The sequence below is a fragment of the Capsicum annuum genome, chromosome 6 (assembly GCF_002878395.1).
Source record: "Capsicum annuum cultivar UCD-10X-F1 chromosome 6, UCD10Xv1.1, whole genome shotgun sequence".
Lineage (NCBI taxonomy): Eukaryota > Viridiplantae > Streptophyta > Magnoliopsida > Solanales > Solanaceae > Capsicum > Capsicum annuum.
The window spans coordinates 194,215,626-194,231,364 of NC_061116.1; the positions used below are offsets into that span (position 1 = coordinate 194,215,626).

The window sequence follows — 15,739 nt, forward strand, 5'->3', positions numbered from 1 at the left end:
TCAATAAGTAGTGGCCAACTTCTCAAAAACATTCCTGAAGTTTCTTTGTTTATCAATCTCAACACTTAAAATCATTAAAGCATTCCTCTCTCCCATTCTTAATCATCATGAATTTCACATAAGACAAATAGTATCTTGAATTATTCTGTAAACCATAAAATGTAAGGATTCATAACTTGTAAATCAAATAATAAAGTAATGGGAGAGAGAGATTATATATTTCATGCTCTCGATTCACAATTCATGGTTTTCAATACATACGTACATATATACAATTTAAATTAATTTGGGGGAAGGCCTAAAGATCAAAACAATATTATCGAAGCTTCTAAAACATGAATGTATTCATAAATTCAAAAACCCCTTTCTTAAAATCATGATTTCTATACCCATGAGATTTTAGGAAAACCCCGCGTACCTCGATTATGAAGAATAATGGCTGATCCTTGAATCCTACGGTTTGGGGATTCCAAATCTCCAATCAATTTAAAAAATCCACGATTGAATCTTGAGTTTCTTGGAGGAGAAGTATATGAACTAGGTTTTTTGTTTTGAGGAAAGTCTTGAGAATGTCGTATATTATGATTGTAGAGGTCTAAATCTCTTGTTTGGACGTTTTAAGAGACTTGCAAAAAAGTCCAAACTATCCTTGTTAACTTTTGAATGAAATTGGAAAAATTTAAACTGGGAACCCGATCTTATGGGCCACCGCGATATGCCACTATCCCGGTGGCTCACTAGAAATTGCCGAATGGGAATTTGGCTCAATCCGCGACATGCCACCATCACGGAGTCTCACTGGAAATTGACTATCGTCATTTAAATCCTCTCCGCGATGCGCCAAGGATAGGAATGACGGTGTTTTACGGCTAGGACTTAAATTAACCACAACTCTTTCACCGAGTGTCCGTTTTGGACGAATCTTATGTTGAAAGAAAACTCATTCAATTCCCCATACTACTAAAATGATTAACATTCCATATTTGTATAGGATTTATTGCTTTTGGATCATCTGCGCATAGAGATAACGGTTTTTGTTCTAGCCCGAAATGCGGGGTGTTACATTATCTCCCTCTTGGGATCATTCGTCCCCGAATGATGGGTAGGAGCATTGAAACTTAGAGGCATGGAATAATGCGGAACTGATGTGTCTTCTAAGAAAGAATATAACTGATCTGAAACATTTAAACTTCTATCATAAAACTGAATTCTGAGCTGACTTGCCCTTACTTGTTTTAAGGAGCTGATTCATGCTGAGAGTTTAGGATACCCCCCGAAGCGTTTATGCTCAAATCATACACATTGGATTTGGAAGTGATAACTTAGTAAGTATGAATCATGAGGCAATAAGATTTAGATCGTACAAAGGTATTACACTGTCTGTGCTAAAATAGCTGGAAAAATTTGAGATTATGTGCTGAACTCGTATGAACTGAGTTATGACTAAATAACTGAATCTGAAACATGATGCTAGGACTGAACTGAGTTCGCAACTTACACGGATGGAATAGATTATCTTTTGGGATGGTCATACGCATTGGACTTCAGATAGTAGGACTGGGTGAAAAGGTGGAAAACCACAGTAACTTATCTGCCTGACTGCTAAACTGAATTATACGGGACACTTATACTTAACTGGAGTATCTCTTCAACACTCTTTCTAAAGAAGTTCTAGTAGCGCCAGGGAGCAAAGAATCTCTGACATGAGTTGTACAAGACATCCAACTAAGGAATCACAACAATGACACTACTCTATAGCATAGAATATAGACATGTAACTCATAAACAAGGATAGAATTACCAAACCTTAGGCAATGCAACTTCTTACTTTCGAGTTTAGCCACACTTTAAAAATACTCTCAACTATACTTTCCTCTTAAACACCATGCTCATTGATTTAACTTATTTTTCTCACATAGCCGCTGATATTTCCATCTACTAATGTCTAAACTGAACTAAATCCCCTCATCATATTCAAGCCTAACTCAAAATCACAAGACGCACCACATAATACTGTAGTACTAGTTTGAATCATGAATTTAGAACACCTTGCATTTCACAATTCCTCATCTCCTGCATAATTTTTACTGCCACTCCAGCAATTACCTTCAACTTCGTATTATACACTCACAAACACTTAAGGCATCCATCCATATGCATACAAACATGACATTAAAGCCTATCTTCATACCCACATGTACACTTCTACACAACCACTCATAAAGCATATTTCTCATATTCTCTAATACTTCTATCCATAACAACTTCCCTGCACTCTTCAGATGATACACATAAAATATCCTCAACTAACCAAGCCATACACGAAACTTCACCCCAAAATTCTTTCAAATTATAAACTTACATAAAACAAGCACACAACAATTTTTCCCAAATATAACACATAAAACTTCAACAAACCTTGACATATATCAAAGACTTGGCCTCAATCTTACTCCACAATTATTGCCTTAACTCAAATAAGCACACAACCATCTTTCATCAACAAGAAATGTTTACTCTTTCTAATCTAGACAACTGTTCATCATCACTATCTCGACCTAAGGGAAAAGGTCACTGAAAAATTGGAATACCGAAATCCGGAACATGAGGAGAGTACTAAGCATAACTTGATACCCTACTGAGGCGTGAGGACTAGAGCACTCACGGCATGGACTCATTGAAGATATCTAATATGAGGACGTACTTGATATAAATCTGAATTTTTCACTGATCGTTAAGAGGATCACATGTGCACAAGAGTCATGAACTGCATGATCTGAATTTTTGGAATTCATAACTTACGGAAAGCGATTCTGACTGCTAAACAAACTGGGAACTCATCATACTAGGAACTAGGAGAGTACATGATTCCTTATCATATTCCTGAACAAGAGCTATGATCATGAAGCTGGACATGAAGCATGAGTATGTATCGGAATAACTGAAGTAAACTACTGAAATAAGAATAGATTGAGCATCATTCTTTCTCACGGCCAATTTCACAACTTACTGGCACATCTATTATCATCTGAAAACTTGACTTGGTTACTCGTTCTATCATCTCCCCCTTAGATTTCAGCCACTACTCTAAGTCTCTGAACCACTATATACACTCTTGTATAAGTTGAAATTACTTTACTCTAGAGTCGGGGATATAACAATACACGTAAAATTAACTTACCCTATAAGACAGTATCATCATGTATAACAACCAATGCTAATACCTACTTCTAAGATTCAACCCTTAGGTTTTTATATCTCCAAAAGTCATCATATAACAACTTAAACATTCACTAACTCAGATTCTTCTAACACTAAACATGGATATCTCCAAACCTTTGTCGGACCATACCACTTTTGTCATAGTCTACCAGCATCACGACTCCAAACTTATATCTCTCTACTATGAGAATCAAGATCATATCAAAAGGCTTAACATTATCTATCAAAACTCCTTAACTCGGCTATTTAGAACACCATATACCATTTAACTAGTCTTTCTCCACTTAGCAACTCAACGACACCACTAGCCACATACAACATGTAATAGCCTTAGAAAAATACTGCAACCTCATATCACCTTGGCATACTTCTACTTCATACATACAATATCATACTTCATTATGAACCAAATAAACTTAAGCTCTTGCATGCACTGTTCAAGACTATTAGATCGCTTCCATAAAACTAGTATCATTAACCAAGAAATAATCACATCCACCTTCATGACATCACTGCTATGTCTCCAAATCTATTGCATGCCTTCTCACAAGTAGTACTAGTCTACAACTACCAAAGAAAAGAAAGTCAAGAGGGTAGAGTCACATAATAGACATGGTCAACCTTAATATTATATTATAACTCCATACAATCTTATCTACTTATACAGAATTCTCACATCACACTTACTTACCCAAGCGTACATTTAGACTACTTTCAAATTCCACAAACAACCTTGTGTCTATAATTATAACTTACTGGCTAATCTAGCCATTTTTATACTTCGAGCAAACAACAGCTCACCTTAGCTAATTACTCCTTCTCTACTTTCTACTAAACTAGCACATAAGGACATATCACTTTGATACCAACTCAATCTCATGCCAAAAGATTCGGCTATACATACATTCAATAAATTGCCCTTCCCACTTTTCCTGCCATTACGCCTCTAAACCCCTAGTTCCATCTAACATAAGAACCAACAAGATGGACAATAAGTTGCTAGTGAATCAAAATAGGCCTCACACTGCTTCACTAGACTTCGAGTTTCAACAACACAATGATAAAAAGATTACAAAAGACAGAAACTTAACACACAATAATCAATGATCTAAGGATATATATCTTACCCTGTATAAATAAAAAAAAATCTGAGTCAAACACTTCCCCAGAGACTGCCATACAATCCACACATGCTACTAGCTACCACAATAGTTTATCACTAAAAAGGAGTAAATCATCCTCAAACATTGGTTATTCAACTAAAATATTTATTTACACAAAAGTCACCCTTACTCTGACTTATAACTTTATGACTTCACATCACTAACTTTTTGGTCCAACATCACTACTAATAGGTCATGACACCGACACTTAATTTATACTACTACTCAGGTGGAAATATAGTTCCAACATTCTGCTACACATCATCCCCCTTAAGCGTGACATCAGCAATATAAATTCTGAAAATGACTGAATACGCTCAATACCGCAGGCTGAAAAGTACAATTTCATCAGAATCAAAGTTCACACTAGAATCAATACACTCTTAGGCACTAACAGACTTTTCACAAGTCCTTGCACAATTTCAAAATCTTATATGGCTCAATCAGAAAAAACCATGTCATTTAGACTCTAAACTTCTGTACTTGAATCACCCCAATAATGAGACATGTCTGAGAATATCAGAGTAAGGAAAGAATTGGGATGACTGTTACTTTCGTATGGGCGACACCATAGCACAAATTAGAGTATGAAAGATGAACATTCTGACTCTATTGCACGAACTAGAACATGAAGAAATAGAGACATTCCTAAACGCCTTGTAGCCTCCTGCTTATATGTGTGGTGTGCTACACACCCATAAACAAGACTCTACCCGACCCAATTTTGCAGACACCCTAGGACCATGAACCTGGCTCTGATACAAAGTTTGTCACGACCCGAACTAGGGCCTAGCCGTGACGGACATCCCAAACCATGAAGGCTCAAACGTCCTTCTCTATCTGATCTAGTAATCATGCACAACATTCATATCATAAAAGAAAATACGAAAATAAAATCTGATATGGAAACATGGTCATTAACTCTGGGTTTCAAGACTTGAGAAAGAAAAACTACAATTTAAAACATTTGAATAAGATCTGACTCAGTTTGTGAAATCTCTGTTACATCTCAAAACTGTTCTGAAAACTGGGACAAGGCCCCCAGTAGACCAAACCATATCTAGTAATAGTTGTCTGAAAGTAAACAGGCTTTCTGGACTAAAGAAGGTTCACCAACTGGATACTGCAACTCTGTCTGATAAAATCTATTACTTTTCTGGACCCCTAGACTGAGCCTCAGAACCTGGAGGGAGGGGGGGTTAATATAGATGTACTGGTACATAAAGTAATCCAAAATAAAACTTTTATATATGTAAAATAGTGGAGAGAAATTTGTTAAATCATCATGCATAAACAGTTCTCAAAACACATGGGCACTTTTTGAAAATCATAAGTCATTCTTGTCAATGCACTGTCTGTTCTTTGTATTACTTCTGAGTTAGGTGGCACTCCCCTACAACTCTGATATTCCACGGGCTATATGGAATTCGCCATTGACTCGGCAGGGAAGCCCCCAACCCAAGTATGCCGCAAGGGTTGGAGTCTCTAATTCTGATGCGCCACACGACATTAGGCCAGTGTAATAGAATATACCCGAATTGGCAAATCACGATTTTGGGCAATGAGTTATCTGAACTCGTGCCCTCTTCATGGAACCACCTAACATCTGTTTATGCTCTATTTTAGTCTTTTCTGAACATGCATCATTCAGAAATTTTAAAACATGAAAGTCTGATTTCTGTATTAGTCTGTCTTTGTTATGGCATTGTCTGAGTTGGTATCATCATACCAAGACTTGCAAGTCATTATTCTAATCCATATATGATTATTTCATTCTAAAACAATGTTCAGGCCACTTGATCATGCATATAGTGTAGGAAGAGTCATATCTCGAATCATAAGTCAAAAATCATGCAAAGGCTTTCTATTCATTCAACAATTTCAATAAGTAGTGGCCAACTTCTCAAAAACATTCCTGAAGTTTCTTTGTTTATCAATCTCAACACTTAAAATCATTAAAGCATTCCTCTCTCCCATTCTTAATCATCATGAATTTCACATAAGACAAATAGTATCTTGAATTATTCTGTAAACCATAAAATGTAAGGATTCATAACTTGTAAATCAAATAATAAAGTAATAGGAGAGAGAGATTATATATTTCATGCTCTCGATTCACAATTCACGGTTTTCAATGCATACGTACATATATACAATTCAAATCAATTTGGGGGAAGGCCTAAAGACCAAAACAATATTATCGAAGCTTCTAAAACATGAATGTATTCATAAATTCGAAAACCCCTTTCTTAAAATCATGATTTTTATACCCATGAGATTTTAGGAAAACCCCGCATACCTCGATTATGAAGAATAATGGCTGATCCTCGAAGCCTACGGTTTGGGGATTCCAAATCTCCGATCAATTTTGAAAATGTACGGTTGAATCTTGAGTTTCTTGGAGGAGAAGTATATGAACTAGGGTTTTTGTTTTGAGAGAAGTCTTGAGAATGTCGTATATTATGCTTGTAGAGGTCTAAATCTCTTGTTTGGACGTTTTAAGAGACTTGAAAAAAAGTCCAAACTACCCTTGTAACTTCTGAACGAAATTGGAAAAATTTAAACTGGGAACCCGATCTTATGGGCCGCCGCAACGCGCCACTATCGCGGTGGCTCATTGGAAATTGCCGAATGGGAATTTGGCCCACTCCACGACGCGCCACCATTGTGGAGTCTCACTGGAAATTGACCATCGTCATTTAAACCCTCTCCGCGACGCGCCAAGGACAGGAATGACGGTGTTTTACAGCTAGGACTTAAATTAACCGTAACTCCTTCGCTGAGTGTCCGTTTTGGACGAATCTTATGTTGACGGAAAACTCATTCAATTCCCCACACTACTAAAATGATTAATATGCCATATTTGCATAGGATTTATTGCTTTTGGATCATCTACGCATAGAGATGACGGTTTTCGTTCTAGCCCGAAATGCGGAGTATTATAGAAGGCCAAGTGCCAAAGGACTAATTATGATTACCATCTCTAATTATATTCTTCTCAAGGTCCAATAATGGTGCAAAGTCTGACCTCAGAGAAACTAAGGTGACTGACTGGCTATAGAAGAACAATGATAGAGATACAGACAGAGGGTAAGGATTATTAATCTCAATATTTCCCTAATCGAAAGGACATTCTTTTATCAATCCATCTCCAATTGCATATACAGTTGAAATATACATTGCAGGCTTCTAACTAATGTTTCAACTTTATTCAACCATAAGGACTTATATATGAAGTCATATCATCAAATCTGAAGATTTACTCTTCAGAAAGCGAACTCAAATAGAACAGAAAAAAACAGTTTCAGCAATGCCACCATGACATTATGTTGAAAGTTCAAAAAAGGATTTTAGGTTGTAAGGTGCAACGACGTCTGGAGTTCCATTCCACAGTACTTGGGCATATTGTTGGTAGGCTAGCTCAGAGGGATGAAAAGAGTCGAAAAATAAGTTATCTTTCACGTTTTTACATAACTCGTACTCTTTTGTTTGCCTCTTGCCTCCGCAACTATAAATCCCTCGAAATGGACCACTCCCACAACATGCCGTCTTTGATGTCTTAAAACCTAACCAAAGCAAAATTGTAAGTAAGTTAAGACTATGGAAACATTCTTTAGATAATAATGAAACATTTTACTTCATATTCTTTACATTGTCAGTAATAATTCCATTGTGATATGATCATTGCACCAGTAGTACTTATTGCTATATTATTAGCTATGTTAACATAAATCAACGACAGTGCTCGGACGTAAAGAGACTAGATGTTGAGTGTTATGAGATAAAACATACCATATTTTGTTGGATTATCAAGGCTTTCTGAAAATACTTTGAACAAGTTGAATAATGTATACTTAAATCCCGCCAATTGCTTCTCCAGTTGTTTGAGCATCCCTGGAAGTGCCGAATTGTGCACTTTCGCCAAGTTTGTGATTTTCTTTATGGAATTGCCATTAAGAGCTCTAATATTAGGGAGACGGCCTAGGGGAATCATACCAAGCATGACAAATTTTCTGCCTCCTTCATTGTAAATTCCCTGTTGCGTTAGTTTAAGAAAGCACAAAGAATTAGTCTAGCTATTGCCTAGCCAAAGCTCAACAGAGAACATGAAATAACAAAACACTAGAATTCGACAAACAAGAGAACTTATAAACAAGAAGTTTTAACAAAAACAATACAATATATAGATAGTATAATCCCATCAAGTGGAGTCTGGAGAGGGTAGAGTGTACACAAACCTTAAACTTTGAGGTAGAGAGGTTGTTTCCGATAGATCCTCAATTTAAGGAAAAAATAGTTTAAAGCAGTCCAGAAAAAGTAGTAACTGAAGTAAAAGAAGTAACGGATAGTAACAAAAACAACATATAGATACACAAGAAGTTTTAAATTTGTCATTTTTTCACAGAAAAAGAAAGTACGTAACAATATCTGATTTCTAGGACAAGAAAAAATGAAAACAGTCCTAACTCGTTAGATATTATACAAGTCTAAAATACTTGCTGCGTATTTGTGTTAAACACAAAATGCATGATGCTCCAAACATCATTTAGTAAAGCAAATACTCCAATTCTTAAGTAGATAGAGGGGCCGGGTGCACTAAAGCTCTTGCTATGAATGGAGTCCAGTGAAGAGTTGGACCACAACGGTCTATTGTATGTAGCCTTGCCTTGCATTTCTGCCATGAAGTCTAAAATAGATAAAAGTGGTAAAACTAACTCCAAAGAAATACGAAAAAATTAGGTTGAATCAATTAGTTCATTACCTTCAAAACAGATGTCAAATTGCCCATAATCATCTGCAGATATTCTCTCTCAGGATACGAATTTGTTGACAAAGGAGCCAAGTAATCATTACCGCCAGCGCTAAATATATATACCGCATTGGAGAGGATCTGTTTGGACTCTGTTGCTCCCACCTTTTTCTTCAACAGTTTCACGACTTTTTTGAAATATTTCAACTGTGTATGAAGATCTATAACCTGTCAAATGGAATCAAACTTCAGAGGTACATAAACAAGTCTTGGTAATACTAAGTAACTTGCACATTTGACATAGAAGCAGTTATCGTTATTTATCAATGTAGTAAGATGAAACCAATTATATCAAAGGCGTCCACCCTATATTACATTTAACTTTCAAATTAAAACATGAATTGCATTACACAAATTCAAAGGTAATGTAACTTACAACAACAACAACAACAGAAAAAGGAAATTCACTTACAAAGCCACGATGAGTTTCGACCAAACAACCAGCACCGCCTGATGCAAAGTTTACTCCATGATCAAAATGTTTCTTGCCAATTTCAAAATACGAAGGAATCAATGGTAAATTAGCGTATTCAGCTGCAAATACAATAAAGAAAATCAGAATTTCATCACTTCATACCTCTATACCGAAATAATTCTTGTGAGGCTCATTGCAATCAAACTTTCAAGATGACTATAGAACCTATTTAAAGAGTATATCTTCCTTTTCCCTCTGTGGAAAGTCACTTTAACTTCCTTTTGGCATAACATAGTTGATCAATTAGTTCTTTTCTTTTAATAAGCTGATAGTTATTTTCGGCTAAAACACTGAGAGGATCTTCAAGAATATTTCCTCGGATGGATCCAGAATTTTAGAGAAGGCAGTTTAATGAATTTCGACAGAAATACTAAATTGTCCAAAAGTACTAGTGATGCTATAACTAGAACTCTAGCTACGCTCCTGTTTTTTGAACACTTATCAAATAATTGACCAAAGGCCATAAAATTTACCGATAAAATCAGGGATGAGACGTCCATCACAGAACCTGCCAGTGGGATACTTGAAGAAGGTTTCTCCATATGGCCACCAATTTGCTTGGTACTCCGTAGTGGTGTTGATGTAGTTATTGTTCCCAGGATCAAACAATGAATCACCGAACACGAAAAGGGCCGCTTGAGGTCTATCATGGCTGCTAATACACGATATTGGTTGAGCAAAACAAGCAACCAAAATAAAGATACAAAAGTGAAACAAGCTTGAGTTCAAAGCCATTGGAGTACTTGAACAAGCTTAAGAAAAACCAATTGGATATATAATACTAACCCCATTAGAATTTGTTTGTTTTACTTTTTTCTGTAGTCCATTTCAAACATTCTTTAATTCTAGCTTTTCGGGTAACATATTTAAATTTATAAAATTAAAATACATTTTAATATATTCTACGTATCTGTATTTTAACAACACAAAATTCAAGAGTTTCTTTACTTTCTTTTCAACATTATGTCACATTAAAATCAGACAAACAATTCAAACGGAGGCAATAGTTGCATAAAAGTGTCGGCAACTTGGCTGGGTGGAGTGATTGGTACTCATAAGAATTGGTTTTTTTATTGTGAAAATAATTGAGTGTCCCATTTACAGTTTAAAAAATGCTTGTGGAATTTTGAAAGTATATTTTTTTTAGATTTTTCAAAGGGACGCATGGCGTTATCTCAGCTGCCAAAATTATAAGAAAGTGAAGATAGAAACAGAATCTGTCCACGCAACCGGGACATAAAATGAATATATTTAAAAAAACAAAAACTTGTAACTAAAAAGTAAAAAGATTCTTATCCATTTCCACTGTATCTTCAATGGTTGGTTTTAATAATTTTTTTTTTTTTGTGATGCTATGACTATGTGCAATATAATGTGTTCCTTTCATTTTTTGCAAGCAACATTACTTCTCTATTACTTGTAATGCTCCCTTTGCGATATTTATGTGAAGGAATTGAAAGTATGAGGGGCGGACGAGGTACACAAGATAAAAAATCTTCTTTCATATTACTTGTAAAAGAACACGTTATGCTAGAAATAACTAATAGTAGAATGATAATATGAAAAATTGAAACAGAGAAAAAATGAAGGTGATTCTAAGATAATACTAACTATTAGTTAAATAATCATATGAGAAATCAATCCTAGAAATCATAGGTTCTGTTGGATATGTATAAGCTAGTTCTATATGGTGAGAGAATTCGAATTCGGTCTTAAATCCATTTGATATAGGCGCTATCTGATCACATTCATCTTTTCAAGGTCTAACGATGGTGCAATGCCAGACTACAGAAACAAAAGTGTCTGTAGAAGAACAAGGTAAGAGATGCACACAGATATGGGATAATGTTTTATTAATCTCAGTGACTTCCAAAATCAAACAATATTACAAATCCTTCTCCAATGGCATATACAACTGAAATGTACATTGCATGATTCCATTTAGTTGAATCATGTTAACTGAGAACAGCAATAACAATAGAGATAAAACTCCTTAACATCAACTTTTATATCTTTTTTCCTTCTTTCCACCAATGCTACCATCAGGTTATGTTGAAAGTTCAAACAAGGATTTTAGGTTGTGAGGTGCTACAACCTCTAGAGTTCCATTCCACATTAATTTGGCGCATTGTTGGTAGGCAAGCTCAGTGGGATGAACAGAGTCGAAAAACAAGTAATCTTTCACATTTTTACATAACTCGTACTCTTTTACCTGTCCCTTGCCTCCACAACTAAAAATACCTCGAAATGGACCCGTTCCACAACAAGCCGTATCTGATATCTTAAAACCTAATCAAAACAAAACAAAATCATAAGTAAATTACGACAAAGGAAACATTCTTTATAGAAAAAATAAATATTTTACTCTATGTTTTCTCTACATATATAGTTTGTGTAATTACATTTTGTCATGAGCATTGCATCAACATGTCATTTAGACTACTTATTAGGATTTAAGAACCATATTCTAGTTTATTAGCAGAACCATGAAGTTTCTGACACATGCATTGCGAAATCAGGAATTTCGTTAATGGTGTTTAATATATATATATATATAAAGAATAATTTAGACCTGTATATCCAGTATTACACCATATAATTTTTGGACAAAGGGCATTCAACTGATTGCCTTTCAGTCTATGTAGTTATGCGACTGAGTGCACACACTGATGTGAACGGAAAGACATAAAGAATCAGCCTATAATACTTATTGGTATAATAACTATTCTTACATAAATCGAACAGAAAAATACAGGATTTTGTGTTCGATCCGATAGAACATACCATATTTTGTTGGATTATCATAGGTTTCTGCTGATACTTTGAAGGTGTTGAATATTGTATGCTTAAATCCAGGCAATTGCTTCTCCAGTTGTTTGAGCATTTTTGGAAGCGCTGAATTAAACATTTTCGCCATGTTTGTGACCTCCTCCATGCAACTTCCATTTGTAACTCCTTTTTGAAGGTTCAGAGCCCTAAGAATAGGGAGACAACCTAATGGAGCCAAATTGAGCATCACAAACTTTCTCCCTCCATCCTTGTAAACTCCCTGATGCATTAATTTAAAAAGGTAATAGTCAAAAACACAACTGAACTGTCATTTTTTTTGCGAATTTCACAATTCAATTATCAGTTGTTCACTTTTCCTACTTGAACTATGTATTAAAACACACCTGGTGCATAGTGTACACCGTTTATGACACTCCGCGTGAATAAATATTTCCATCTATGCAGAAATTTAGAAAAGCAGACCATTTTGTGATTTCTGCTCTAACAAAAAAACGAAAAAGATGTTATTAACCCTAATTTAAAATTCAGAAAAGCAAATCATTTCCTCTCTCTGCGTTTCCAGGCCTGATCAACAATGCCACTTAAACCTTCACCATCGGCTTTGATTAAAGGCTAGTCGAGAATAATCTCAATCCTCAGAAGCTGATCCAAGAAATTGGCACATTGAAAGCAAACTCATAATCTAGTTGGGTACCGGACCTGTTAGACCTAAGCCCGGAGACAAATTGAAATCCACTATCCCCGGAGGATCAAACTGTTCCTCATTAGAGTTTTTCACCAAAAATTTATACAAAATTGAATGAAGTAATAAAATTTTAGAGAGCGTCAATATGGAAATGAAGTAACATGGTTTTTTATACAAAAAAAAATTACAATAAAGCAATACATTTTACAGGTAGGAAGAGAAAAGCAATTTGAAAACCAATTTTGACCTGGTTATTTCGACTCAAATAAAATTTGGGTAGATTAATGTCCTTTTACTAGCTCAATTCATTTTGATCTGCTTTAATTCAGTCCAATTTGCTCATTTGACACGCCTAGATCTAGCTACTCTCTAGCCTAAACTCAATGTAGAAAATGAAAGTAACAATATCTCTATTTATTTCCTCAATAGATTAAAAAAAATACTACAAATTAAATCCCAATCAATATTAAGTTCATAATTACCTTTAAAACAGAAGTCAAATTGCCCATAATCATCTGTAGATATTCATTATCTGAAAATGAAAAAGTCGAATTTGGTAATAGGGCAAAGTAATCGTTACTGCCAGTGCTAAAAATATATACAGCACAAGAGAGGATCTGTTTGGACTCTGTTCTCCCCACTTTCTTCTTCAACAGTTTTGCCACATCTTTGAAATATTCCAACTGTGTTTTAAGATCTATAACCTGACAAAAATTGAAACCAACAATTCCACCTAATATTGATTTAACTATCAAATTCATATAAGAATTACATAAAAGTAATTAGTCAAAGGCAAGAAATTCAATTAAATGAGAGCCAAGTGAAAGTGTAAATAAGACAATCTTTGATCTTCATGATATGAAAATAATTTGATTATTACTTTTTTTTTCTTCTCTTGTACCTGATTGTACTAATAATACAAATATTATTGTGGCACAAGATGGTGCTGCTATGTTTGCAAAAGGAGAAGAAGATGACACGCGCATGGCGACTATGGCAGGGGCGGCTCTACCTCTTTGAAACATAGGTGCCGCCTTAGGCCCCAAATTTTAGGGCCTTATTTTTTATAAATACTATTAATAGAAAAAATAATTTTTTCTTATATAAAAGAACAGAATTATTAGAAGTAGTTCATATATCAAGAGTATTATGTTATTACTTAAAAAAGAATAATTAGAAAAAATCGATTATATAATTTTGAAAATAGAGTTTATTAAAAAAAAGTTATTTTTTCTTAAAAATTTAAATAATTTCCTTCAAGGCTTTGATACTTCATTTCAATTAGTTGGAAAGGGCACCACCGCACAAACACTATCAATTCATAAAGCGTTGGAAACTGCTATGAAAACTGAATGATCAAAGGTGCAATTCTTGTCTGATGCAAAATCCTATGATTTTCTTTGTAGATTAAACATGTTGTATACCTATTCCAAGATCGTGAAAATGCCAGTGGACATTTTAGTCAAGTTTCTTATTGAATTGTTGCATAAGGTTGTTTGGACTTCTATTTTCGCTAGTTGGATTGTAATTAATGTTGCTGCATCGTTTAACTTTTGAGACGTTTATGCATTAATATAGTAAGGTTGCTACTTGCTTGTTATAGAAACAAATAAATGTCACTTACAAAGCCACGACCGGTTTCAGCCAAACAACCAGAACCGCCTGATGCAAAGTTTACCCCGTGAACAAAATGTTTCTTCCCAATCTCAAAATAAGGCGGAATTAATGGCAAATGAGCATATTCAGCTGCAAAATCCAACCAAAATTCAAATTCTTCACCTCATGTCTAGTAGCAAAATAAATTACAGGTGGTGTTCGGATCAACTTGCAGGTAACTCAAAGTAAAATATTTTTTCAAACAGTTGACTAGACGCGATTAAATTTTACCGATAAAATCAGGAATGAGGCGTCCATCTGAGGCCCTTCCAGTAGGGTACTTGAAGAATGATTCTCCATATGGAAAATAATTTGCTTGAAAGTCAGCAGTGGTGTTGATGTAGTTATTATTTCCAGGATCGAAAATTGAATCCCCGAACACGAAAAGAGCAGCTTGATGAGGTCTTTCATGGCACAAAACTGTGGTGGCAAAACTTGCAACTAAAATAAAGATGCAGAAGTGAAACAAGGTTGACATGACCAAAGCCATTAGAATTGCTGAACAAGTTAATGGTATATGATCAATTACTTGGATATATTGATTTGTTTTATATTTGCATAGAAATATATATTAGTATTAGTGGCGTACGGAATGATTTTAAAAAAGAAAGTACTTGTCAGCATCCATTACCGATTCTATGTGAAGACTAAGTTTATTTTTCAATATATATCGGCTGAAGTCAATGTCATGAAGTTCGATTATAACTATACCTTTTTTATATAAGTTGAGCCTATATATAAGTTGGCTTTCTCCTCATAAAGTTAATCATAGTAATCAGGTTTTAGAAAATCAATTGCCAAACATGTTTCTTGCTTTGTTTAGATGTAAATGAAGGCAGAAAATTGTTTTGATTTTAACATGTTCTTTTCTTGAACATCTTTGGAACTTTGTTTTTTTCAAAGGACATCTGATGATACCTGATATTTAAAGTTGTGTA

The 15,739-nt window shown here is 34.9% G+C and overlaps 2 protein-coding genes across 2 annotated transcripts; both read right to left on the reverse strand.

The window, feature by feature from the left end:
• Positions 1 to 7,479: 7,479 nt before the first annotated feature.
• On the reverse strand, positions 7,480 to 10,734 carry LOC107855893 (GDSL lipase). Its single transcript, XM_016700904.2, has 5 exons — positions 10,144 to 10,734; positions 9,608 to 9,729; positions 9,148 to 9,363; positions 8,178 to 8,421; positions 7,480 to 7,951 (listed from the first exon to the last, which is right to left on the reverse strand). Exons 1-5 carry the CDS (start codon positions 10,403 to 10,405, stop codon positions 7,710 to 7,712), a joined length of 1,086 nt encoding a protein of 361 aa, XP_016556390.1. The 5' UTR covers positions 10,406 to 10,734; the 3' UTR covers positions 7,480 to 7,709.
• Positions 10,735 to 11,496: 762 nt separating this feature from the next.
• LOC107855894 (GDSL esterase/lipase 5) lies at positions 11,497 to 15,324 on the reverse strand. The gene is made up of 5 exons (XM_016700906.2): positions 15,033 to 15,324; positions 14,770 to 14,891; positions 13,628 to 13,849; positions 12,455 to 12,719; positions 11,497 to 11,959 (listed from the first exon to the last, which is right to left on the reverse strand). Exons 1-5 carry the CDS (start codon positions 15,289 to 15,291, stop codon positions 11,718 to 11,720), a joined length of 1,110 nt encoding a protein of 369 aa, XP_016556392.1. The 5' UTR covers positions 15,292 to 15,324; the 3' UTR covers positions 11,497 to 11,717.
• Positions 15,325 to 15,739: the final 415 nt, after the last annotated feature.